This window comes from Strix aluco, chromosome 1, assembly GCF_031877795.1.
Source record: "Strix aluco isolate bStrAlu1 chromosome 1, bStrAlu1.hap1, whole genome shotgun sequence".
In the NCBI taxonomy this organism is placed as follows: Eukaryota; Metazoa; Chordata; class Aves; order Strigiformes; family Strigidae; genus Strix; species Strix aluco.
Genome location: NC_133931.1, coordinates 165,136,820 through 165,163,095, shown reverse-complemented (window position 1 = coordinate 165,163,095; position 26,276 = coordinate 165,136,820). Strand labels below are relative to the sequence as shown.

General features: G+C 46.7%; 1 protein-coding gene and 1 pseudogene across 1 annotated transcript; both read right to left on the bottom strand.

Moving 5' to 3' along the window:
* Positions 1 to 315: 315 nt before the first annotated feature.
* Positions 316 to 12,516, bottom strand: LOC141920815 (uncharacterized protein C12orf50 homolog). The gene is given in 10 exon segments (XM_074818266.1): positions 316 to 396; positions 2,819 to 2,901; positions 2,904 to 2,909; positions 4,274 to 4,477; positions 4,653 to 4,772; positions 6,435 to 6,548; positions 6,657 to 6,734; positions 7,914 to 8,072; positions 10,185 to 10,359; positions 12,463 to 12,516. Coding segments are annotated over 10 exon segments (1,074 nt in total).
* A 2,460-nt stretch (positions 12,517 to 14,976) lies between these two features.
* Positions 14,977 to 25,305, bottom strand: LOC141920767 (uncharacterized protein C12orf50 homolog; annotated as a pseudogene).
* Positions 25,306 to 26,276: the final 971 nt, after the last annotated feature.

Sequence of the window (26,276 nt, the reverse complement as noted above, 5' to 3'; positions counted from 1 at the left end):
ATCATGGCGCTCTGTAACCTGTCCAGCTTGAGCACCTTCCTTTTTCTGCGTTGCTGCCGAGTAAAGTAGGGAAAATGGGACCGTTTCAGAGAGTCTCCCGTTGTGGTGTTTCTTTAACGTCAAAGGGAACAAACCCATTTGGCGGGGCTTAAATAGTCCCCAACTTCTTGCCGTAGGAACTGTGTTCTTGGGAACAAATGTTGGCTAGCACAGAGGCAAACTTTATTCTTTGACTGTTTCTTAATCAAAATCCTTGCAGCCAATGTTTCTCTTAGTCTACCTCCCTCTTTGGGTTGAGAAAGTTGCTGTTTCCTGTTAGTGGACGGTTAGCTGTTCACTGCTTACACTGTCGGGGCGCAGAGCTGCTTCTTGCTTCCGCGATGTCCACTGGCACGGCTAAAGCAGAAAGAACAGCGTACACTTGTGTCCCTAATTACCACCTCTGATCCCGTTGAGGTCCTGGGCTGCCCCTGCACAAAAAGTAGCTAGCTAGGGGGAAAAACGGAGTTTTAGTGTTGGAAGACGGTGAGGCATCCTGTTCTCCTCAGGTCCTGGGGTCCCATTTACCCCGCTGACTGACATCAGTGACTCGGAGATGAGCACTTGAGAGCACCGTTAGGGCAAAAGCTGGGAACTTTGGAGTAAACCATAAAAGCAAGGGCAGAAAGGGAAAGGATCCGCAACCTCAAAAGAGAGGTTAAAGAGTAATACGATAGAGATGAAGCCCAAGAGAAGGGAGGGAGATACAAGGCAGAATTCAGGACAGAGGACTAGTGGTTCATAGCATAGAAGGAAAATTCGGGCAAGCAGGTGAGGGCCGTGAAGGACGAAGTGTCAGTGGGCAGCAGCAGCCATGGGAAGGAAGTGTTAACCCTGCCAAGAGCTTTGCACCCAGGGGCTCTTTGTAGGGGGACAGCTCTGCGTGAAGGAGGCACAGAAGAAGGTACGGTCAGGAAGAATTAATTCTGTATTGTGTTTGCGTGACACGGTTTTGGTAGCGGAGGGGCTGCAGGGGTGGCTTCTGTGAGAAGCTGCCAGAAGCTTCCCCGCCGTGTGCGACAGAGGCAGTGCCAGGCGGCTCCAAGATGGCCCCGCTGCCGGCCCGGGCTGAGCCCATGAGCGACGGTGGGAGCGCCTCTGGGATAACATATTTAAGAAGGGGGGAAAACTGCTGGGCAGCAGCGGCATCCGGAGAGAGGAGTGAGAATACGTGAGAGAAACAAGCCTGCGGGCACCAAGGTCGGTGTCCTTCCCTTGAGCTGGGCCTCTCAGTCAGCCCGATCCTGTGCTGGGCATGTGGGCATGTTAAGATGCTAGAAAATGATTTTCTTTTGGCTTTGGCTTGTTGGGGTGGCTTTTCGGGATGGGGAGGTGGGTGAGATTGCATCGGGAGGTGCTAGTTCTTTATGATCCCGGTTTGGAAAGGCCCTCGGATTGTGTAAAGCATCTCTTCAGCTGCTGGTTTTCTGAGATGCCATTTAAAAGGAAAGGAGGACAGTGTAGCTAATCCTACAACCATTCAGATGCTGGGAGGCCCAAGTTGTGCAGCACTGAATGGGCCTGCGACTATGGCCCAGCACACCCTGCACCTCCCGTCCGTGGAAAAGTCACCCCGTTTTGGTCACTTGAGCTCTGACAGGATTTTCCCAAAGAAGCCAAGTCTATTCGTCATTTCCACTGTCAGACAGAAAGGACGTTCACCTGAGAACCTGTCGCTGCGCTCTTAGATAAGGGCTAGGCCAGGGCTTATCTAACTGGACACAGTATCCCTCTGAGTACGATTTTAAATTGCCTCAGGCAGACAACGTAGACCGTGTTGCCGCAAGGCATCGGGTACTACAATTTGAAACGGCGATGTCTAGTTAGAGGGGAGGAAACATTTTCAAGACGCTTAGTCCTTGATTTCAAAATAGATTTTTCTATTCTTCTCTCAGTTAAGGAGAGGGAGGCCTAACTGCACTTTCTAGAATGCATCACTTATTGTTGTTTACATTAAAAGGTCTCTGAGACTGCTAAGGGAAACCAACAGTATTTATTCGTAACAGGAATTATGCCTTAAAACATAGTCTGTACAAATAAATTGAGCTGTCAGATGTTCATAACAGATTAAACTTTGTACATCTATCGAAGGCTGTTGAAGTTTTGAACGTTCTAGTGCACTTCCTAGACGGGATTTTCAGACTTCGTAATTTAATCATCTTTGGATTTTCCGGTTGCTAATTGCCTTGTTTCAACTTTGATTTTTCTTGTCGATGGAAGCACTCGCTTCATCTCTTTCTCCCGTGTAGGTTGGCTTTCTCGTTTTGTGTTGACTCGCATGTCTTCTTGGCTCTGCTGTCAAAATAGAGAGACAGGCCATTTTGTGCGTCATTTCCTAGAATAAAACAACATGCTCTCTCAGAAGCATTTTCAGAAGTACGCTTTCAACGCTTGTAGAAGCAACAGAAAAAAAAAAATCATTTCATCCTAATATAATCCACCCATGTTTCAAAAGGTTCCACGCGAGTATTTTTCCTCCTAAACCTTCCCAAGCAGATGCTTGAGAAGCGTGTGGTGGTTGCACAAAGAAACCAGAACTGGTAGCAAGGCTGGCGAGGGATTCCCGAAGGTGGGTTGAGGTGCTTTGCATCTCCGTGGTGCCTCAAGAGGATTTGCGTCTCTGACGGGAATCCGAATGGCCCAGTGCTGCGTGTGGAAGTGCCCTGGGTCAGCTCAGGGCAGCACTGACAGCGGGGCCGACTGGGGGGTCTGAAACACAGGTGGGGAGGGACCTGGTGCTTTTACTGGAAAGAGGGAATTGTATCGAGCAGTTACCTACCTGAATGGTGGTTTTGAAGTGAGAGCGTGTTTTTCCGTGTGGATTTCTTTTCCTCCAGGTCGGTGAGTTGGAGGATCCTGATGATATTTGTCTGTAGAAAACACACAGACATTGTTTCTTAATTTCAGCTGCAATGGCAGGAAAGACTCCCTGAGCCTGATAGGTGAATTCAGTATGACGTTAGCTGAAGGAGCAATGAATGCATGGGGTGAATCCCACAGCAGCTCCGAAATACCAGCTAGTATTGAGTACAGACTCCCTCTCTAGTCGTTTTAAAGCTCATTGGTAATCTCGCAGCGTTCCCAGGGGGCTCACAGGACCTTCCCAGTGAGGCGATCCCGCCATGGACATCCTTGACTGCAACAAAGGGGACGTTCCTGTGTTGAAAATCTGCCCGAAGGCATCAGTTGCTTTTAGATTAAAGGAGTCCATAAGGCAATGTCCTGTCTTATCCCTGCTTGTGAAGAAGGCACAAGGCAGTATTGTGTTTTTGTGCTGGGCAGTTGATTTTGCATCAGAGTACGCTGCCCGAGGACTAACCCTTCTCTGTAAAACGGGCTGAAAAATGAATATTATTAATCCTCTGGTGTTCTTTTAATGCCACCTTAATTCCGTTAATTCAAATGATTAATTCCACAATAATCCTGAAGTTGTCAGTTTATACACTACACGTAAGTATTACCGTAGTTTTGCGTTTGGGTGCCAAGTCTTGTCTTTGTGTCGAGGTGATTGTTTTGCTTGGGGCATCTCGGACCGTGTGGCTCGGGTACTGCTGAAAAGAAAGGTAGCAAAAATGCTGCTGGTTGCTCTTAGGACAAAAATGCCGATCAGTAAAGCAAAAGCTGTACGTTTATGGTTACATCCAAGACAGATTGCCAGAAGGATACAAGACTCGGAATCCCACCTGTAGGCTTCTTGTCAACTTTATGACAGAGCAGGTGCTATCGAGAGGACGGGTGGAAAAGAGGTGAAGGGAAATAGCATCCTGAATGAATGGCAGGAAGAAGGAGTTCAGTCCTCTGTCCCACGTAAATAATGTGAACAAAATGAACATAAATCGCAAACATTTATGCTGCATTTAAATTGCTGGCAGGAGTTTGAACAAGACCTAAAAGATGCTGTGAGAAGTGGGGATCGGTATGTTTGTGCACCGTGGCACATGATTGCATTCATGCCTGCTTGTGGGGCGGAGAAGTGGCTTTCTGCTACGGAGGTGCTAAATTAGTGTTCATGACTATTCTGCCTGACAAATTGTAAAGCTTTATAAAGCTTCACGTTTCTGTCTGCGGATACTGCGGCAGTCTGTTTGTGAAAACGGTGCTGGATCAAATGGACTCTTGTCCATATTCAGGCACAAATAACTGAATTTTCACCTGCAGGGACCAATCGAAAGCAGCACAACACGGACAGGCACGTTTGAGGCGTTTTAAGAATGCAGTGTAAGCAGGAGCCCACCTGTAGCTTCACTGAACTTTGGTTCTTGATTGGCAGTGACGCTGCGGTAGACGACATAGGCCTTCCTTCGAGGTTCTGGAGGTGGGACAGAAGACTTTCTGCCCGTTTGTGTGACACACAGACGAGAAGAATCAGTTTCATCCCCCTTCCTTTGAGCCCTTTGCTGGTAGCTTGGTTTTACTCTGGGGTTTGAAGTGTGAATTCCTAAAAGGGAAAAACCAAACAAAACTGTTGTGCTGTTCTTCAGGAATTGACATCCTGGCTGGAAAACAAGATTAAAAAATTGTTCTTTGTGGGTAGCCCAGTCCAAATACATTCAGTGATTTTTTATTTAGCACACGATGCTCAGCAATGAGAAGCCAGTGCTGAAGTACATTACCTGCATGTTCAAAGGCTCTGCGGTCTGTTCTGGGAATATCCTCAATTGCTACTCTGCTTCCTGAACGCTGCTGCTCTTTTTTTGCATTACGAAATGTTGTAGGAATTGTATTGCCATCACCTGGAAAGGCAAGAGAAAGAAGGGTTTAGCTGCTTGTGGGTAAGCACAGGGAACGGCACTGCCATTCTCTTCCTCCCGCCTCTGGGAGCTGGTGATTAGTTTAGTGCAGTTGCCTTTAACCTCTCATCTTCTATGCTTCTTTCTCTTTGGTTAGTTCTTTGGATCCTGCCGAGTGCAAGTCGAGCACCTGGTGTGTAACCTGCCGTGCTCTCTAAGGAAATACCATAATAGGCAGGTTAAGGAGACCCCGGCTCCAAAGTGAGGCACCAGCTACAGCCACCTGCTCATTCTTTAGCTTCTCGCTTTTCATGAATGACATTGATGGATCCTACCCGATGGAATAATATGTGGCATATTCAAGGTGCATGTCACCCTCGTACCTAAAACCTCAAGAGTGAAACCTCAACTTGAAGAAATGCTCTGGGGAAGCACCTCTGTCCTTCTCTCTGAACGTATCTAATTAGAAATACAGATAAATATGGCAAGCTGTGTCCGTATCTTCCGTACGGATTTCCCTGTCTGTAGTCTAAACGTATAGAAATATTCAACAGAAATGGCTTATAAAAACAATTTAATAAGAAACCTGTGAAATGCAGAAAGAAGAAGAAAATAACTTTGCCCAATTCTGTTGAACAATTTAGGCTGCATGGTTCGAAATGGAGACAGTTTTTCCATTCCATTTTTTACCAGCGCATCACCCTACTCAAATCTGCGTTACATTAAACAGCATTATCAAGATTTTATCCCTGAAATTGACACTAATGTGAAAATAGTTTGTTTTTTTTTTTTCTCTAATTGAAAGTAGCAGGTCATATTTCTGTGCAGCAATTTCTGATGACTGCTCTACTGGTGAGTCTGGTGTGTTTTTATAGTCAGAACATAATGCTCTCTCCTCAAATGGAATTCTACTATTGCTTATTTGGTAAAAGAACTAATACAGATTTTTTTTTTTTTTTTTTTCAGTCATGCCGCTTGCTCCAGAATGAAGGAGAAACAAAATATAGGAGGTAAGTATTTCTGAATTTGTATTTCTTTGTCCTGCCTTATGTTGGATGAAGCCTAGCATTCAAAAGAAAGTGGAACTCTCTCTTACTATCTCTTGGAAGGCACTTGAAGGGGGTATTTATTTAATCTGAATTTAGTTACAGCAAAGTTTGCTGTGTGGCTGCATTTCATCATCTGGACAGCCAAGACAGCCAGCAGAGAGCCCAGAGCACCTTTGGGAAAGGGACTGGTCTCCCCTTTCTTTGGCACTGTCTTAGGATGCAATAAATAGCCCCGTAAGAGTGCCTGCACGGCCTGGTGGGGAATGGAAACTACATTGCTAAAACTAGGCTACACAAATCTTGATCGTGACGAAAAACTAGATGCGAGACCTATGTTGTGTATCTCAGGAAAGTACACGTGGGGTTAATAGCCCATTTGTACCTTTTGCACCTACAGTCGATACAGGTAGTCACCACGTGTGTGACACGAGAGAGAGAGAGAGAGAGAGAGATGGGGGGAATTACTGAAGTGTTTTTATGCTCTTTGTAATATGCTGTCTTTTATCGACACTAAATCTGAGAAGTGGGGAGGAGGGGCAAACTCTGTGATAGTTTCTCCCTGTAACAGTAATTTTCAAAGTGGTAACCATTGTCCAAGCAGATGAAAAGTACTTGCCTTTCTGCACGTCTCGGTTGGTAGCTTCCGAGGGTAACAGCTCCTTTTCCCGAGGTGAAGACTCAGCGTTTGTAGACTGGTGTTCGCGGGGGGGCTGAATCCTGTAATACTCTCCTAAACACACCCCAAGAGGGAAGGGAAAAAACCAAACCAAAAAAAGGACAACGTTTACTATATTGGCGGCACTGCTGTTTAGGAAAGAGTGACTAAGTTTGTATTTACCAGATTTGTAGCATATTTCCTTTATTGCTCTTTCCTCTTCTATATCTGCATCGGTCTTCGGCACCCAGTTAGGAACATCTGTAGGAAATATTTTTCAAGGGTTACTAGACAGCTGTACAAAGACGTTCGGCAATTCTTAATAAGCAACCACCATAAGGAAATGCACTTTGGTCACAGTCCTTCTTTTTTTTCTGAGTGCAAGCTCTGCTTCTGGCCAGAAAATGGATTCCTTGCTATTGGGTATTTCCACGTGCAGTGGACTTGCAGTCACGACACATATTAAGAAGCAAATGTTTGTTGCTGTAAACTGATTCCAAAAGATCTTCAGTACTCATGGTCCTTCTTTTACCCCCCAAAGGCAATCTTGTGATGAAACATGTCACCAGGGAGTGCTTGTCACAAAACCTCTGCCCGGAGTTGCTCTCCTGCAATGTCTGCCAGCAGAGCTGGCGAAGGGAGCGCTCGTTGGCCGTCTCAGGTAAGGCTACTAGGATTAGCAAAGCCCTACTTGTTATATTGTTGAGGTTCCCGTGGCTTACTCGCACTGAAACCGAGTTAGGAAGCCTGAACAGGCAGCCCTGCCGGCCAGCCTGAAGGGCAGGGGAAAGGGAGGAGCAGCTTGTGGCTGCCTGAGAACTAGCACAGCAGTCTGCGGAGTGCGCACGTGAGAGTAGGTCGCGCTCTCGCTTTCCCTCTCCGGGAATGTGCGATTCGTTCCTTCCCTGTGAATCTCGTGTCTCTGAGTGAGGCGCATTCAACAGTTTAACAACGTTTTAAAAAATTAAATAAGTATATATATATGTGTGTATATAAAAACATATAGACCTAGACATTCAGTTTATGTGAAGAGTGTTGTATGGATTCTCTTTGCTAGATTTAAGAATAACTTTGTGTAATAAAATGAGACTGCCCACAGAGTTTAGGCAAGCAGTTGAAGAAATTATTGAAGTTGAAGTCACACCACTATCTTTTGTGAACAAACCTGTGACTTCAGCTCTATTTAATGAAAAAGAGGTTTGTGAGTTATACCGCTGTTGAGCTATACAGCCAGGCATTTCACAGGAGTTAGGAAATGTTGCCTGACTCACATCTGGTGACTACCGGTTCCGATAACTTGGGGATTAGCTGGAAACCTCTTTCAAAAACTTGTCAACAACTCTTTTCTAAAATTGTAATGGTTATTTGACTCAATCAGCTGTGAAGTGTCAAAACCCCCCCATTCTACTTCCTTGTAAAAGAAAGAAAAAAGTTGTTTACAGTTCTCTTCCTCATCATCTTCGTCGTCCTCTTCATCCCCGAGGTTTATGATGAGCGGAGGGTGGATTGGCAGTGGAATGTGCTGTTGATGTCTGCGTGGCTCTTGATGGGGGGCTGGGTGCAGGATCTCTTCTTGGCTACCCTGTTGCAGTGGGGTATCTGCAGAAAAGAACATGGTGTTTGTTAGGAGGGAACTAGAATATGAAATCCAGGTTGAGACCAGCAGGTGTAGTTCTGAAATCCTTCTCACACCGAAGGCATCGTTACACAGACAGACTGTGCCTTCTAGGGAAAGCCGCCTGCGGAGGTTGGCAAAAGAGCATCTTGCAGCTGCAGAAAGCAGGGAAGAGCACAGGTACCGGCTCCTCCGAACGGACAGGTGAGGCAGTGCTGAGTGAAGCCTTTTGAGAAGAGGAACATTTTGATCATTCTACAGCCTTTGAGAAAGGCTGGGTGTCTCTTCCAGCTGGTGGAGAGATTAATTTCAGTCAGTAACCTTCATTCTTCCAGTCCCTTTGCAGTTATTGACAACAGAGGGAACCCTGTGATTAGTAATACCTGGGCTGCAGGGAGTCAGTGAGTTTAGGACCCCACCTGTGAGAACATTTTAAACAGGCTGAAGAACAGGCAGGCCGGTATCCCTGCCCGTGGCATCAGTTCTGAAGCAGTTAGCAGCGCTAAGCCCAGGATTACCCATTTTTAGCTTGGGGAGCTTTTCTTGCTGTCAACATTTTCTGAATCGCACCTCTCTTTACTGCGTACAACGTGTTGATTTTGAGAAAGACCATGAAGTTCCTGACAGTGATTTACACTTAATCAGAGGAGAATCATAAAAGATACTCTTTCCCTTAGAAATTTGTATCTACCGGTGATGTTGGCAGCAAAACTCCTTTGGTACTGGGACAGCATTTTCTGAGAGCCGGGAAATGCAAGGGACTGAAATGAAAAATGATGAAAGATGGTGAGCCTCTTTGTATCGTTCAAGCCGACCAACGTGCAGCTCTAGATACAAGCAGGATTCCGTGCACTGCATTAAAGATATTGGATGTTTTTTGGGGTTTTAAAGGCAGAAGATGCAGCGTGGGCATTTTCTTGTATTGCCGTGGTTGCTGTTCTTGTGCCTCTCTTGCTTGCCTGTGAGCAGCAGCATGTGGATGAGATTCAAGCCATTTTAAGAACGCTACTGCAGATGAGATTTGTTGTATCTCATGCAAGAGAAAGTAAGATACAGCACTTGAACTTGATCGAGCCTTTGTCAGTGTCCAGAATCGGGTATTAACTAGCTGCGGGGACTGTAAGCCAAATCCAACTCCTATGAGTTTAAGAAGATTTCGGGAACACAAGGCGCTTGCTTCTGAGTAGAGGTCTTTCTGGACTTCTCTTAGGACACCCGTCTCCAGCTCTGGAGAGGAGGCCCAAGAACAACTCTATTTTAGTCCGCTTGTTGGTGCTTCTATGGCAAGTCATGCTGACTTGCTGTCACGCCTGCTTCCGCCCAGTTTCTGACATCTGTGTTGGTTCCCCACCCTGGACTCTTACCCTATTCCAGGTTCCGGCTGTCTGCCAGGACTCCTGGTAGGCAAGAGCTCCTCTTGGAAAAGCCCAAGGAGAGAAGACGCCAACTTGTAATGGTGTTTTTTTCCATCAATACTCTGATTTTCAGACGTTGTACTGCCTTGCAAAGTCTGGCTGTACTTCAGTAGCCCGCATCCAATGTTCAAGCCTGAAAAATGCTTTCAGAGCGCTGAACTGGACATACATCTCCACACAGAGGACTGTAATCTGACGTTACCTATAGAAGGGGTGTCTCATCCGCGTAACGTGTTGTGCTCTATCAACAGCTACTGCTGCTAGTGGCCCTGCCAACCTCCTCCCCCCACCACACAGGCTACTTTTCGTTGCTCTCAAACGATTACCTGCCTACTGGCCATTCTGACTGCTAGAGAGATTTCGTCTAGCAAATACCCAAGTAAAGCAACGTTTTTACTCCGTGGATCTAAAGTGCCGCTTGTGGCTTCGTCTTTCACGTAACTGGTAGCTACGAAGATTCGTAACGTGACAGCTAAAAAAAAAATCAATGTGGCGCCCCTATGCAAATGCCAGTGCAATTCCTTGCTTTGCCTTGGCCTTGCTGCGATAGCAGATCTTACCTGACTGATTTGCCACGGTGCATTTCTTGACCTCAGTCTAGGTGATGGAAGCACCGGAAGGACATTTTTGCGTGTTTACTTAGTCCCGTGAACAAATTGTTGATAAGATATTTTTACTCACTGTTAGTAGGTGGCAAAAAAAGTCCATTGATGTGCCGAGGTTTGCTGTGATGGAAAGCACAGCTGATCCTCAGACAGCCTCGGGGTTGTTTTTCCCAGAAACAGGAGATGTCGTGGTACTTCTGCTGCGGGAGAAAAGAGTTTTCAGATGTTGTAAATGGAACAATAAAAATGGCCTGAATGGATACACACAGCGTGGTGTACTGCTGTGAACATGGGACTAAGGTTTTGTGGGCCCCCGTTCTGATATTGAGGAACCTTTAAAGTTATGTTTAAAGTTCTGTTAAGCTCCAGGTATCTCTGAAGTTATCTTGAGTTAGGTCAATGGAGCTTTCATGAGGTACAACTGTTCCTAGATAAGAACAGGGGTAAAGCAGTCTACTTAGTGTCCTGCAGACTTTTCATGAGATGCTGGGAAGAAAAAAACGTTTTTAGTGGCTTAATTGACACGTGACTGAGTTTCCTTTCCTGCACAGTGGGGTAATGGGGTCAATCTCAAATGAGACCTGCAGGACAAGTGCAAATCTTACACTAGTACTCTCTTACTCTTTAAAGGACATGGGTCTATGGGAAAATAAGGAGTAAGAAGCAAAACTCAGAAAGATTCCGAGCCAAAAGAGAAAAACTGAAAATTTGGGAGTTTGTAATCCTTGTACAGACTTGTCAGACTTGGACTTCAAAAGGAGGCAAAAACCCGTTTTGTTCCAATTCCCATTGGAAACGTCAAGTCGCAGAAGAAAGTCCCTTTTGTTTGCAGACTCAAGAGTGTGTTTGAAGGGACTTGGCCCTTTCTTCGCTGAGGCGGAAGAAGCAGCAGGACTGACTGCCCCCTGCGCCGCTGCCGGGGGGAGGTGGGGATACCGGGAGCAAAGCTGAGCCCGGGAAGAAAGGAGGGGTGGGGAAAGGTGTTTTCAAGATGCAGTGGTTGTCACGGTCCTACTCTGTCTGTTTAAGGGGTGGTGGTGTTAGTGTCTGTATTAAATTGGCATCCCTTTTTCCTTCCCTTAACGAGTCTGTCTTTTGCCTGCGCCTTAAAGGCTGAGCTCATCCCTCCTTGTCCTTATGTCAAGTTCCTGGGTCTTTTGCTTTCCTTTGTCTCAGCGCTGGGGGGGAAGGGGGGGGTGAGCAGCATCTTTGCTTATTTTCCCCTTCTCAGCGCTGGGAGGGAAGGGGGCAGTGAGCGGCTGCGTGGTGCTCCGTTGCCCTCTGAGCTCAAACGGTGACACCCTGTCTCTAAACCCGCAGAACAGATGTGACCCTGTCGCCCGTCTCCGTTCTGAGCACACAGTGTCACAGCCAAGAGGTTTTTCACAGGGACAGTCGGCACCTGGAAGCCTCACGAGGAAGATGACTTTGTGGGTAAGTCACACTAGATTCCCATAGGCCAGTGGCTGCCTTAAGTGTGAATCTCCTCTTTTCAAACTTTTTGTGTTTAATTAATGGCGGAGGTGATAGAGTAGTCCATGGACAGCAGTATTAGGGCGACCAGTAGAAACTCAGGTTCGTGTCCTGGCTGTGAACTCCATCCCAGCTGAGAGCTGTAAATGCCAGGTGGAGGGTTAATTCCGAATGAGTTTCTGTGTAGTTTTTTAAAGGAAAACAAGCCCAAGGATCTTCAAGCGTGACTATTTGAAGGTAAGTTTCACTCGGGTGCAGACATTTAAGAGCTGGGTCTAGGAGCAGCATCTCCACCCCCCACCCCCCACCCCCACTTTTGGACTGTAGCCAGCACAAGTGGGCCATGCCCCGAGACACGCTGGGGTCTGGAGCCAAAGCCCATCTCCCAGGCGTCAACGCCTCAGTGCCTGATGCTGAAGCGGATGCAAGAAGGAAGAGCCCTACACCCACCCTTGGATTTTTACTAGGCGGACTAGAAGTATTTCTTTGGAGGACGGACCCATTTTGAAGGACTTTCTCCTAAGTAACCGACTTTACAGAAATCCAGGTAGTTGCTGTAAGCAGAAGCTATAAACATGGCACGTTTATGCAGAATCAGCGTCGTGTCAATTCATTAAGAAAGAGATGGGTGATCTTTATGCGCGATTTTTAACTCTGTGTTCCTTGAGTATCTGAACCCAGTTCACAGGAGCAATTGTCCGTGGTTCAGATTATCTTAGCTCTTAGCACTTCCAAAAAGGAGCAGTTTGATGTCGGGGTGCTGCCATGAGCCAGAGAGAGGGACGTATCAACTTGAGACTTCACACAGTAAGCCTCCCTTTCAACACGGGTATATCAAGAAAATGAAGGTTACAAAGCACTGTAAAATCTACAGCATTTACCTGTGCGTAGGGGGAATGAAAACGGAAGTCGGGGACGTTCCCAGCTGCGCCCATTTTCACCTCTTGGGCTTCTCGTCCTCCCTCTTAGTAACGGCAGGCAATCTTGTCCTGAAAGCAGTAGTGTTCTCTCAAAAACTGGACCTTCAGGACCTTAGCTCTGCTTCTTCCTTGAAAGAAAAACTCCAGCCGACAGCGAAAGACGCTTGAAGGCAGGAGGTGTGGTACCTTCTGCAGGCTTGTTGAACCGACGAAGGCAGTTGCTAGGTGGTTTGGAATGTTACCTTCCAGGGGTTGCCGAGGGCACCTCCAGCGCGTGACGTCAACATCATGGCGCTCTGTAACCTGTCCAGCTTGAGCACCTTCCTTTTTCTGCGTTGCTGCCGAGTAAAGTAGGGAAAATGGGACCGTTTCAGAGAGTCTCCCGTTGTGGTGTTTCTTTAACGTCAAAGGGAACAAACCCATTTGGCGGGGCTTAAATAGTCCCCAACTTCTTGCCGTAGGAACTGTGTTCTTGGGAACAAATGTTGGCTAGCACAGAGGCAAACTTTATTCTTTGACTGTTTCTTAATCAAAATCCTTGCAGCCAATGTTTCTCTTAGTCTACCTCCCTCTTTGGGTTGAGAAAGTTGCTGTTTCCTGTTAGTGGACGGTTAGCTGTTCACTGCTTACACTGTCGGGGCGCAGAGCTGCTTCTTGCTTCCGCGATGTCCACTGGCACGGCTAAAGCAGAAAGAACAGCGTACGCTTGTGTCCCTAATTACCACCTCTGATCCCGTTGAGGTCCTGGGCTGCCCCTGCACAAAAAGTAGCTAGCTAGGGGGAAAAACGGAGTTTTAGTGTTGGAAGACGGTGAGGCATCCTGTTCTCCTCAGGTCCTGGGGTCCCATTTACCCCGCTGACTGACATCAGTGACTCGGAGATGAGCACTTGAGAGCACCGTTAGGGCAAAAGCTGGGAACTTTGGAGTAAACCATAAAAGCAAGGGCAGAAAGGGAAAGGATCCGCAACCTCAAAAGAGAGGTTAAAGAGTAATACGATAGAGATGAAGCCCAAGAGAAGGGAGGGAGATACAAGGCAGAATTCAGGACAGAGGACTAGTGGTTCATAGCATAGAAGGAAAATTCGGGCAAGCAGGTGAGGGCCGTGAAGGACGAAGTGTCAGTGGGCAGCAGCAGCCATGGGAAGGAAGTGTTAACCCTGCCAAGAGCTTTGCACCCAGGGGCTCTTTGTAGGGGGACAGCTCTGCGTGAAGGAGGCACAGAAGAAGGTACGGTCAGGAAGAATTAATTCTGTATTGTGTTTGCGTGACACGGTTTTGGTAGCGGAGGGGCTGCAGGGGTGGCTTCTGTGAGAAGCTGCCAGAAGCTTCCCCGCCGTGTGCGACAGAGGCAGTGCCAGGCGGCTCCAAGATGGCCCCGCTGCCGGCCCGGGCTGAGCCCATGAGCGACGGTGGGAGCGCCTCTGGGATAACATATTTAAGAAGGGGGGAAAACTGCTGGGCAGCAGCGGCATCCGGAGAGAGGAGTGAGAATACGCGAGAGAAACAAGCCTGCGGGCACCAAGGTCGGTGTCCTTCCCTTGAGCTGGGCCTCTCAGTCAGCCCGATCCTGTGCTGGGCATGTGGGCATGTTAAGATGCTAGAAAATGATTTTCTTTTGGCTTTGGCTTGTTGGGGTGGCTTTTCGGGATGGGGAGGTGGGTGAGATTGCATCGGGAGGTGCTAGTTCTTTATGATCCCGGTTTGGAAAGGCCCTCGGATTGTGTAAAGCATCTCTTCAGCTGCTGGTTTTCTGAGATGCCATTTAAAAGGAAAGGAGGACAGTGTAGCTAATCCTACAACCATTCAGATGCTGGGAGGCCCAAGTTGTGCAGCACTGAATGGGCCTGCGACTATGGCCCAGCACACCCTGCACCTCCCGTCCGTGGAAAAGTCACCCCGTTTTGGTCACTTGAGCTCTGACAGGATTTTCCCAAAGAAGCCAAGTCTATTCGTCATTTCCACTGTCAGACAGAAAGGACGTTCACCTGAGAACCTGTCGCTGCGCTCTTAGATAAGGGCTAGGCCAGGGCTTATCTAACTGGACACAGTATCCCTCTGAGTACGATTTTAAATTGCCTCAGGCAGACAACGTAGACCGTGTTGCCGCAAGGCATCGGGTACTACAATTTGAAACGGCGATGTCTAGTTAGAGGGGAGGAAACATTTTCAAGACGCTTAGTCCTTGATTTCAAAATAGATTTTTCTATTCTTCTCTCAGTTAAGGAGAGGGAGGCCTAACTGCACTTTCTAGAATGCATCACTTATTGTTGTTTACATTAAAAGGTCTCTGAGACTGCTAAGGGAAACCAACAGTATTTATTCGTAACAGGAATTATGCCTTAAAACATAGTCTGTACAAATAAATTGAGCTGTCAGATGTTCATAACAGATTAAACTTTGTACATCTATCGAAGGCTGTTGAAGTTTTGAACGTTCTAGTGCACTTCCTAGACGGGATTTTCAGACTTCGTAATTTAATCATCTTTGGATTTTCCGGTTGCTAATTGCCTTGTTTCAACTTTGATTTTTCTTGTCGATGGAAGCACTCGCTTCATCTCTTTCTCCCGTGTAGGTTGGCTTTCTCGTTTTGTGTTGACTCGCATGTCTTCTTGGCTCTGCTGTCAAAATAGAGAGACAGGCCATTTTGTGCGTCATTTCCTAGAATAAAACAACATGCTCTCTCAGAAGCATTTTCAGAAGTACGCTTTCAACGCTTGTAGAAGCAACAGAAAAAAAAAAATCATTTCATCCTAATATAATCCACCCATGTTTCAAAAGGTTCCACGCGAGTATTTTTCCTCCTAAACCTTCCCAAGCAGATGCTTGAGAAGCGTGTGGTGGTTGCACAAAGAAACCAGAACTGGTAGCAAGGCTGGCGAGGGATTCCCGAAGGTGGGTTGAGGTGCTTTGCATCTCCGTGGTGCCTCAAGAGGATTTGCGTCTCTGACGGGAATCCGAATGGCCCAGTGCTGCGTGTGGAAGTGCCCTGGGTCAGCTCAGGGCAGCACTGACAGCGGGGCCGACTGGGGGGTCTGAAACACAGGTGGGGAGGGACCTGGTGCTTTTACTGGAAAGAGGGAATTGTATCGAGCAGTTACCTACCTGAATGGTGGTTTTGAAGTGAGAGCGTGTTTTTCCGTGTGGATTTCTTTTCCTCCAGGTCGGTGAGTTGGAGGATCCTGATGATATTTGTCTGTAGAAAACACACAGACATTGTTTCTTAATTTCAGCTGCAATGGCAGGAAAGACTCCCTGAGCCTGATAGGTGAATTCAGTATGACGTTAGCTGAAGGAGCAATGAATGCATGGGGTGAATCCCACAGCAGCTCTGAAATACCAGCTAGTATTGAGTACAGACTCCCTCTCTAGTCGTTTTAAAGCTCATTGGTAATCTCGCAGCGTTCCCAGGGGGCTCACAGGACCTTCCCAGTGAGGCGATCCCGCCATGGACATCCTTGACTGCAACAAAGGGGACGTTCCTGTGTTGAAAATCTGCCCGAAGGCATCAGTTGCTTTTAGATTAAAGGAGTCCATAAGGCAATGTCCTGTCTTATCCCTGCTTGTGAAGAAGGCACAAGGCAGTATTGTGTTTTTGTGCTGGGCAGTTGATTTTGCATCAGAGTACGCTGCCCGAGGACTAACCCTTCTCTGTAAAACGGGCTGAAAAATGAATATTATTAATCCTCTGGTGTTCTTTTAATGCCACCTTAATTCCGTTAATTCAAATGATTAATTCCACAATAATCCTGAAGTTGTCAGTTTATACACTACACGTAAGTATTACCGTAGTTTTGCGTTTGGGTGCCAAGTCTTGTCTTTGTGTCGAGGTGATTGTTTTGCTTGGGGCATCTCGGACCGTGTGGCTCGGGTACTGCTGAAAAGAAAGGTAGCAAAAATGCTGCTGGTTGCTCTTAGGACAAAAATGCCGATCAGTAAAGCAAAAGCTGTACGTTTATGGTTACATCCAAGACAGATTGCCAGAAGGATACAAGACTCGGAATCCCACCTGTAGGCTTCTTGTCAACTTTATGACAGAGCAGGTGCTATCGAGAGGACGGGTGGAAAAGAGGTGAAGGGAAATAGCATCCTGAATGAATGGCAGGAAGAAGGAGTTCAGTCCTCTGTCCCACGTAAATAATGTGAACAAAATGAACATAAATCGCAAACATTTATGCTGCATTTAAATTGCTGGCAGGAGTTTGAACAAGACCTAAAAGATGCTGTGAGAAGTGGGGATCGGTATGTTTGTGCACCGTGGCACATGATTGCATTCATGCCTGCTTGTGGGGCGGAGAAGTGGCTTTCTGCTACGGAGGTGCTAAATTAGTGTTCATGACTATTCTGCCTGACAAATTGTAAAGCTTTATAAAGCTTCACGTTTCTGTCTGCGGATACTGCGGCAGTCTGTTTGTGAAAACGGTGCTGGATCAAATGGACTCTTGTCCATATTCAGGCACAAATAACTGAATTTTCACCTGCAGGGACCAATCGAAAGCAGCACAACACGGACAGGCACGTTTGAGGCGTTTTAAGAATGCAGTGTAAGCAGGAGCCCACCTGTAGCTTCACTGAACTTTGGTTCTTGATTGGCAGTGACGCTGCGGTAGACGACATAGGCCTTCCTTCGAGGTTCTGGAGGTGGGACAGAAGACTTTCTGCCCGTTTGTGTGACACACAGACGAGAAGAATCAGTTTCATCCCCCTTCCTTTGAGCCCTTTGCTGGTAGCTTGGTTTTACTCTGGGGTTTGAAGTGTGAATTCCTAAAAGGGAAAAACCAAACAAAACTGTTGTGCTGTTCTTCAGGAATTGACATCCTGGCTGGAAAACAAGATTAAAAAATTGTTCTTTGTGGGTAGCCCAGTCCAAATACATTCAGTGATTTTTTATTTAGCACACGATGCTCAGCAATGAGAAGCCAGTGCTGAAGTACATTACCTGCATGTTCAAAGGCTCTGCGGTCTGTTCTGGGAATATCCTCAATTGCTACTCTGCTTCCTGAACGCTGCTGCTCTTTTTTTGCATTACGAAATGTTGTAGGAATTGTATTGCCATCACCTGGAAAGGCAAGAGAAAGAAGGGTTTAGCTGCTTGTGGGTAAGCACAGGGAACGGCACTGCCATTCTCTTCCTCCCGCCTCTGGGAGCTGGTGATTAGTTTAGTGCAGTTGCCTTTAACCTCTCATCTTCTATGCTTCTTTCTCTTTGGTTAGTTCTTTGGATCCTGCCGAGTGCAAGTCGAGCACCTGGTGTGTAACCTGCCGTGCTCTCTAAGGAAATACCATAATAGGCAGGTTAAGGAGACCCCGGCTCCAAAGTGAGGCACCAGCTACAGCCACCTGCTCATTCTTTAGCTTCTCGCTTTTCATGAATGACATTGATGGATCCTACCCGATGGAATAATATGTGGCATATTCAAGGTGCATGTCACCCTCGTACCTAAAACCTCAAGAGTGAAACCTCAACTTGAAGAAATGCTCTGGGGAAGCACCTCTGTCCTTCTCTCTGAACGTATCTAATTAGAAATACAGATAAATATGGCAAGCTGTGTCCGTATCTTCCGTACGGATTTCCCTGTCTGTAGTCTAAACGTATAGAAATATTCAACAGAAATGGCTTATAAAAACAATTTAATAAGAAACCTGTGAAATGCAGAAAGAAGAAGAAAATAACTTTGCCCAATTCTGTTGAACAATTTAGGCTGCATGGTTCGAAATGGAGACAGTTTTTCCATTCCATTTTTTACCAGCGCATCACCCTACTCAAATCTGCGTTACATTAAACAGCATTATCAAGATTTTATCCCTGAAATTGACACTAATGTGAAAATAGTTTGTTTTTTTTTTTTCTCTAATTGAAAGTAGCAGGTCATATTTCTGTGCAGCAATTTCTGATGACTGCTCTACTGGTGAGTCTGGTGTGTTTTTATAGTCAGAACATAATGCTCTCTCCTCAAATGGAATTCTACTATTGCTTATTTGGTAAAAGAACTAATACAGATTTTTTTTTTTTTTTTTTTCAGTCATGCCGCTTGCTCCAGAATGAAGGAGAAACAAAATATAGGAGGTAAGTATTTCTGAATTTGTATTTCTTTGTCCTGCCTTATGTTGGATGAAGCCTAGCATTCAAAAGAAAGTGGAACTCTCTCTTACTATCTCTTGGAAGGCACTTGAAGGGGGTATTTATTTAATCTGAATTTAGTTACAGCAAAGTTTGCTGTGTGGCTGCATTTCATCATCTGGACAGCCAAGACAGCCAGCAGAGAGCCCAGAGCACCTTTGGGAAAGGGACTGGTCTCCCCTTTCTTTGGCACTGTCTTAGGATGCAATAAATAGCCCCGTAAGAGTGCCTGCACGGCCTGGTGGGGAATGGAAACTACATTGCTAAAACTAGGCTACACAAATCTTGATCGTGACGAAAAACTAGATGCGAGACCTATGTTGTGTATCTCAGGAAAGTACACGTGGGGTTAATAGCCCATTTGTACCTTTTGCACCTACAGTCGATACAGGTAGTCACCACGTGTGTGACACGAGAGAGAGAGAGAGAGAGAGAGATGGGGGGAATTACTGAAGTGTTTTTATGCTCTTTGTAATATGCTGTCTTTTATCGACACTAAATCTGAGAAGTGGGGAGGAGGGGCAAACTCTGTGATAGTTTCTCCCTGTAACAGTAATTTTCAAAGTGGTAACCATTGTCCAAGCAGATGAAAAGTACTTGCCTTTCTGCACGTCTCGGTTGGTAGCTTCCGAGGGTAACAGCTCCTTTTCCCGAGGTGAAGACTCAGCGTTTGTAGACTGGTGTTCGCGGGGGGGCTGAATCCTGTAATACTCTCCTAAACACACCCCAAGAGGGAAGGGAAAAAACCAAACCAAAAAAAGGACAACGTTTACTATATTGGCGGCACTGCTGTTTAGGAAAGAGTGACTAAGTTTGTATTTACCAGATTTGTAGCATATTTCCTTTATTGCTCTTTCCTCTTCTATATCTGCATCGGTCTTCGGCACCCAGTTAGGAACATCTGTAGGAAATATTTTTCAAGGGTTACTAGACAGCTGTACAAAGACGTTCGGCAATTCTTAATAAGCAACCACCATAAGGAAATGCACTTTGGTCACAGTCCTTCTTTTTTTTCTGAGTGCAAGCTCTGCTTCTGGCCAGAAAATGGATTCCTTGCTATTGGGTATTTCCACGTGCAGTGGACTTGCAGTCACGACACATATTAAGAAGCAAATGTTTGTTGCTGTAAACTGATTCCAAAAGATCTTCAGTACTCATGGTCCTTCTTTTACCCCCCAAAGGCAATCTTGTGATGAAACATGTCACCAGGGAGTGCTTGTCACAAAACCTCTGCCCGGAGTTGCTCTCCTGCAATGTCTGCCAGCAGAGCTGGCGAAGGGAGCGCTCGTTGGCCGTCTCAGGTAAGGCTACTAGGATTAGCAAAGCCCTACTTGTTATATTGTTGAGGTTCCCGTGGCTTACTCGCACTGAAACCGAGTTAGGAAGCCTGAACAGGCAGCCCTGCCGGCCAGCCTGAAGGGCAGGGGAAAGGGAGGAGCAGCTTGTGGCTGCCTGAGAACTAGCACAGCAGTCTGCGGAGTGCGCACGTGAGAGTAGGTCGCGCTCTCGCTTTCCCTCTCCGGGAATGTGCGATTCGTTCCTTCCCTGTGAATCTCGTGTCTCTGAGTGAGGCGCATTCAACAGTTTAACAACGTTTTAAAAAATTAAATAAGTATATATATATGTGTGTATATAAAAACATATAGACCTAGACATTCAGTTTATGTGAAGAGTGTTGTATGGATTCTCTTTGCTAGATTTAAGAATAACTTTGTGTAATAAAATGAGACTGCCCACAGAGTTTAGGCAAGCAGTTGAAGAAATTATTGAAGTTGAAGTCACACCACTATCTTTTGTGAACAAACCTGTGACTTCAGCTCTATTTAATGAAAAAGAGGTTTGTGAGTTATACCGCTGTTGAGCTATACAGCCAGGCATTTCACAGGAGTTAGGAAATGTTGCCTGACTCACATCTGGTGACTACCGGTTCCGATAACTTGGGGATTAGCTGGAAACCTCTTTCAAAAACTTGTCAACAACTCTTTTCTAAAATTGTAATGGTTATTTGACTCAATCAGCTGTGAAGTGTCAAAACCCCCCCATTCTACTTCCTTGTAAAAGAAAGAAAAAAGTTGTTTACAGTTCTCTTCCTCATCATCTTCGTCGTCCTCTTCATCCCCGAGGTTTATGATGAGCGGAGGGTGGATTGGCAGTGGAATGTGCTGTTGATGTCTGCGTGGCTCTTGATGGGGGGCTGGGTGCAGGATCTCTTCTTGGCTACCCTGTTGCAGTGGGGTATCTGCAGAAAAGAACATGGTGTTTGTTAGGAGGGAACTAGAATATGAAATCCAGGTTGAGACCAGCAGGTGTAGTTCTGAAATCCTTCTCACACCGAAGGCATCGTTACACAGACAGACTGTGCCTTCTAGGGAAAGCCGCCTGCGGAGGTTGGCAAAAGAGCATCTTGCAGCTGCAGAAAGCAGGGAAGAGCACAGGTACCGGCTCCTCCGAACGGACAGGTGAGGCAGTGCTGAGTGAAGCCTTTTGAGAAGAGGAACATTTTGATCATTCTACAGCCTTTGAGAAAGGCTGGGTGTCTCTTCCAGCTGGTGGAGAGATTAATTTCAGTCAGTAACCTTCATTCTTCCAGTCCCTTTGCAGTTATTGACAACAGAGGGAACCCTGTGATTAGTAATACCTGGGCTGCAGGGAGTCAGTGAGTTTAGGACCCCACCTGTGAGAACATTTTAAACAGGCTGAAGAACAGGCAGGCCGGTATCCCTGCCCGTGGCATCAGTTCTGAAGCAGTTAGCAGCGCTAAGCCCAGGATTACCCATTTTTAGCTTGGGGAGCTTTTCTTGCTGTCAACATTTTCTGAATCGCACCTCTCTTTACTGCGTACAACGTGTTGATTTTGAGAAAGACCATGAAGTTCCTGACAGTGATTTACACTTAATCAGAGGAGAATCATAAAAGATACTCTTTCCCTTAGAAATTTGTATCTACCGGTGATGTTGGCAGCAAAACTCCTTTGGTACTGGGACAGCATTTTCTGAGAGCCGGGAAATGCAAGGGACTGAAATGAAAAATGATGAAAGATGGTGAGCCTCTTTGTATCGTTCAAGCCGACCAACGTGCAGCTCTAGATACAAGCAGGATTCCGTGCACTGCATTAAAGATATTGGATGTTTTTTGGGGTTTTAAAGGCAGAAGATGCAGCGTGGGCATTTTCTTGTATTGCCGTGGTTGCTGTTCTTGTGCCTCTCTTGCTTGCCTGTGAGCAGCAGCATGTGGATGAGATTCAAGCCATTTTAAGAACGCTACTGCAGATGAGATTTGTTGTATCTCATGCAAGAGAAAGTAAGATACAGCACTTGAACTTGATCGAGCCTTTGTCAGTGTCCAGAATCGGGTATTAACTAGCTGCGGGGACTGTAAGCCAAATCCAACTCCTATGAGTTTAAGAAGATTTCGGGAACACAAGGCGCTTGCTTCTGAGTAGAGGTCTTTCTGGACTTCTCTTAGGACACCCGTCTCCAGCTCTGGAGAGGAGGCCCAAGAACAACTCTATTTTAGTCCGCTTGTTGGTGCTTCTATGGCAAGTCATGCTGACTTGCTGTCACGCCTGCTTCCGCCCAGTTTCTGACATCTGTGTTGGTTCCCCACCCTGGACTCTTACCCTATTCCAGGTTCCGGCTGTCTGCCAGGACTCCTGGTAGGCAAGAGCTCCTCTTGGAAAAGCCCAAGGAGAGAAGACGCCAACTTGTAATGGTGTTTTTTTCCATCAATACTCTGATTTTCAGACGTTGTACTGCCTTGCAAAGTCTGGCTGTACTTCAGTAGCCCGCATCCAATGTTCAAGCCTGAAAAATGCTTTCAGAGCGCTGAACTGGACATACATCTCCACACAGAGGACTGTAATCTGACGTTACCTATAGAAGGGGTGTCTCATCCGCGTAACGTGTTGTGCTCTATCAACAGCTACTGCTGCTAGTGGCCCTGCCAACCTCCTCCCCCCACCACACAGGCTACTTTTCGTTGCTCTCAAACGATTACCTGCCTACTGGCCATTCTGACTGCTAGAGAGATTTCGTCTAGCAAATACCCAAGTAAAGCAACGTTTTTACTCCGTGGATCTAAAGTGCCGCTTGTGGCTTCGTCTTTCACGTAACTGGTAGCTACGAAGATTCGTAACGTGACAGCTAAAAAAAAAATCAATGTGGCGCCCCTATGCAAATGCCAGTGCAATTCCTTGCTTTGCCTTGGCCTTGCTGCGATAGCAGATCTTACCTGACTGATTTGCCACGGTGCATTTCTTGACCTCAGTCTAGGTGATGGAAGCACCGGAAGGACATTTTTGCGTGTTTACTTAGTCCCGTGAACAAATTGTTGATAAGATATTTTTACTCACTGTTAGTAGGTGGCAAAAAAAGTCCATTGATGTGCCGAGGTTTGCTGTGATGGAAAGCACAGCTGATCCTCAGACAGCCTCGGGGTTGTTTTTCCCAGAAACAGGAGATGTCGTGGTACTTCTGCTGCGGGAGAAAAGAGTTTTCAGATGTTGTAAATGGAACAATAAAAATGGCCTGAATGGATACACACAGCGTGGTGTACTGCTGTGAACATGGGACTAAGGTTTTGTGGGCCCCCGTTCTGATATTGAGGAACCTTTAAAGTTATGTTTAAAGTTCTGTTAAGCTCCAGGTATCTCTGAAGTTATCTTGAGTTAGGTCAATGGAGCTTTCATGAGGTACAACTGTTCCTAGATAAGAACAGGGGTAAAGCAGTCTACTTAGTGTCCTGCAGACTTTTCATGAGATGCTGGGAAGAAAAAAACGTTTTTAGTGGCTTAATTGACACGTGACTGAGTTTCCTTTCCTGCACAGTGGGGTAATGGGGTCAATCTCAAATGAGACCTGCAGGACAAGTGCAAATCTTACACTAGTACTCTCTTACTCTTTAAAGGACATGGGTCTATGGGAAAATAAGGAGTAAGAAGCAAAACTCAGAAAGATTCCGAGCCAAAAGAGAAAAACTGAAAATTTGGGAGTTTGTAATCCTTGTACAGACTTGTCAGACTTGGACTTCAAAAGGAGGCAAAAACCCGTTTTGTTCCAATTCCCATTGGAAACGTCAAGTCGCAGAAGAAAGTCCCTTTTGTTTGCAGACTCAAGAGTGTGTTTGAAGGGACTTGGCCCTTTCTTCGCTGAGGCGGAAGAAGCAGCAGGACTGACTGCCCCCTGCGCCGCTGCCGGGGGGAGGTGGGGATACCGGGAGCAAAGCTGAGCCCGGGAAGAAAGGAGGGGTGGGGAAAGGTGTTTTCAAGATGCAGTGGTTGTCACGGTCCTACTCTGTCTGTTTAAGGGGTGGTGGTGTTAGTGTCTGTATTAAATTGGCATCCCTTTTTCCTTCCCTTAACGAGTCTGTCTTTTGCCTGCGCCTTAAAGGCTGAGCTCATCCCTCCTTGTCCTTATGTCAAGTTCCTGGGTCTTTTGCTTTCCTTTGTCTCAGCGCTGGGGGGGAAGGGGGGGGTGAGCAGCATCTTTGCTTATTTTCCCCTTCTCAGCGCTGGGAGGGAAGGGGGCAGTGAGCGGCTGCGTGGTGCTCCGTTGCCCTCTGAGCTCAAACGGTGACACCCTGTCTCTAAACCCGCAGAACAGATGTGACCCTGTCGCCCGTCTCCGTTCTGAGCACACAGTGTCACAGCCAAGAGGTTTTTCACAGGGACAGTCGGCACCTGGAAGCCTCACGAGGAAGATGACTTTGTGGGTAAGTCACACTAGATTCCCATAGGCCAGTGGCTGCCTTAAGTGTGAATCTCCTCTTTTCAAACTTTTTGTGTTTAATTAATGGCGGAGGTGATAGAGTAGTCCATGGACAGCAGTATTAGGGCGACCAGTAGAAACTCAGGTTCATGTCCTGGCTGTGAACTCCATCCCAGCTGAGAGCTGTAAATGCCAGGTGGAGGGTTAATTCCGAATGAGTTTCTGTGTAGTTTTTTAAAGGAAAACAAGCCCAAGGATCTTCAAGCGTGACTATTTGAAGGTAAGTTTCACTCGGGTGCAGACATTTAAGAGCTGGGTCTAGGAGCAGCATCTCCACCCCCCACCCCCCCCCCCCCCCACTTTTGGACTGTAGCCAGCACAAGTGGGCCATGCCCCGAGACACGCTGGGGTCTGGAGCCAAAGCCCATCTCCCAGGCGTCAACGCCTCAGTGCCTGATGCTGAAGCGGATGCAAGAAGGAAGAGCCCTACACCCACCCTTGGATTTTTACTAGGCGGACTAGAAGTATTTCTTTGGAGGACGGACCCATTTTGAAGGACTTTCTCCTAAGTAACCGACTTTACAGAAATCCAGGTAGTTGCTGTAAGCAGAAGCTATAAACATGGCACGTTTATGCAGAATCAGCGTCGTGTCAATTCATTAAGAAAGAGATGGGTGATCTTTATGCGCGATTTTTAACTCTGTGTTCCTTGAGTATCTGAACCCAGTTCACAGGAGCAATTGTCCGTGGTTCAGATTATCTTAGCTCTTAGCACTTCCAAAAAGGAGCAGTTTGATGTCGGGGTGCTGCCATGAGCCAGAGAGAGGGACGTATCAACTTGAGACTTCACACAGTAAGCCTCCCTTTCAACACGGGTATATCAAGAAAATGAAGGTTACAAAGCACTGTAAAATCTACAGCATTTACCTGTGCGTAGGGGGAATGAAAACGGAAGTCGGGGACGTTCCCAGCTGCGCCCATTTTCACCTCTTGGGCTTCTCGTCCTCCCTCTTAGTAACGGCAGGCAATCTTGTCCTGAAAGCAGTAGTGTTCTCTCAAAAACTGGACCTTCAGGACCTTAGCTCTGCTTCTTCCTTGAAAGAAAAACTCCAGCCGACAGCGAAAGACGCTTGAAGGCAGGAGGTGTGGTACCTTCTGCAGGCTTGTTGAACCGACGAAGGCAGTTGCTAGGTGGTTTGGAATGTTACCTTCCAGGGGTTGCCGAGGGCACCTCCAGCGCGTGACGTCAACATCATGGCGCTCTGTAACCTGTCCAGCTTGAGCACCTCCCTTTTTCTGCGTTGCTGCCGAGTAAAGTAGGGAAAATGGGACCGTTTCAGAGAGTCTCCCGTTGTGGTGTTTCTTTAACGTCAAAGGGAACAAACCCATTTGGCGGGGCTTAAATAGTCCCCAACTTCTTGCCGTAGGAACTGTGTTCTTGGGAACAAATGTTGGCTAGCACAGAGGCAAACTTTATTCTTTGACTGTTTCTTAATCAAAATCCTTGCAGCCAATGTTTCTCTTAGTCTACCTCCCTCTTTGGGTTGAGAAAGTTGCTGTTTCCTGTTAGTGGACGGTTAGCTGTTCACTGCTTACACTGTCGGGGCGCAGAGCTGCTTCTTGCTTCCGCGATGTCCACTGGCACGGCTAAAGCAGAAAGAACAGCGTACGCTTGTGTCCCTAATTACCACCTCTGATCCCGTTGAGGTCCTGGGCTGCCCCTGCACAAAAAGTAGCTAGCTAGGGGGAAAAACGGAGTTTTAGTGTTGGAAGACGGTGAGGCATCCTGTTCTCCTCAGGTCCTGGGGTCCCATTTACCCCGCTGACTGACATCAGTGACTCGGAGATGAGCACTTGAGAGCACCGTTAGGGCAAAAGCTGGGAACTTTGGAGTAAACCATAAAAGCAAGGGCAGAAAGGGAAAGGATCCGCAACCTCAAAAGAGAGGTTAA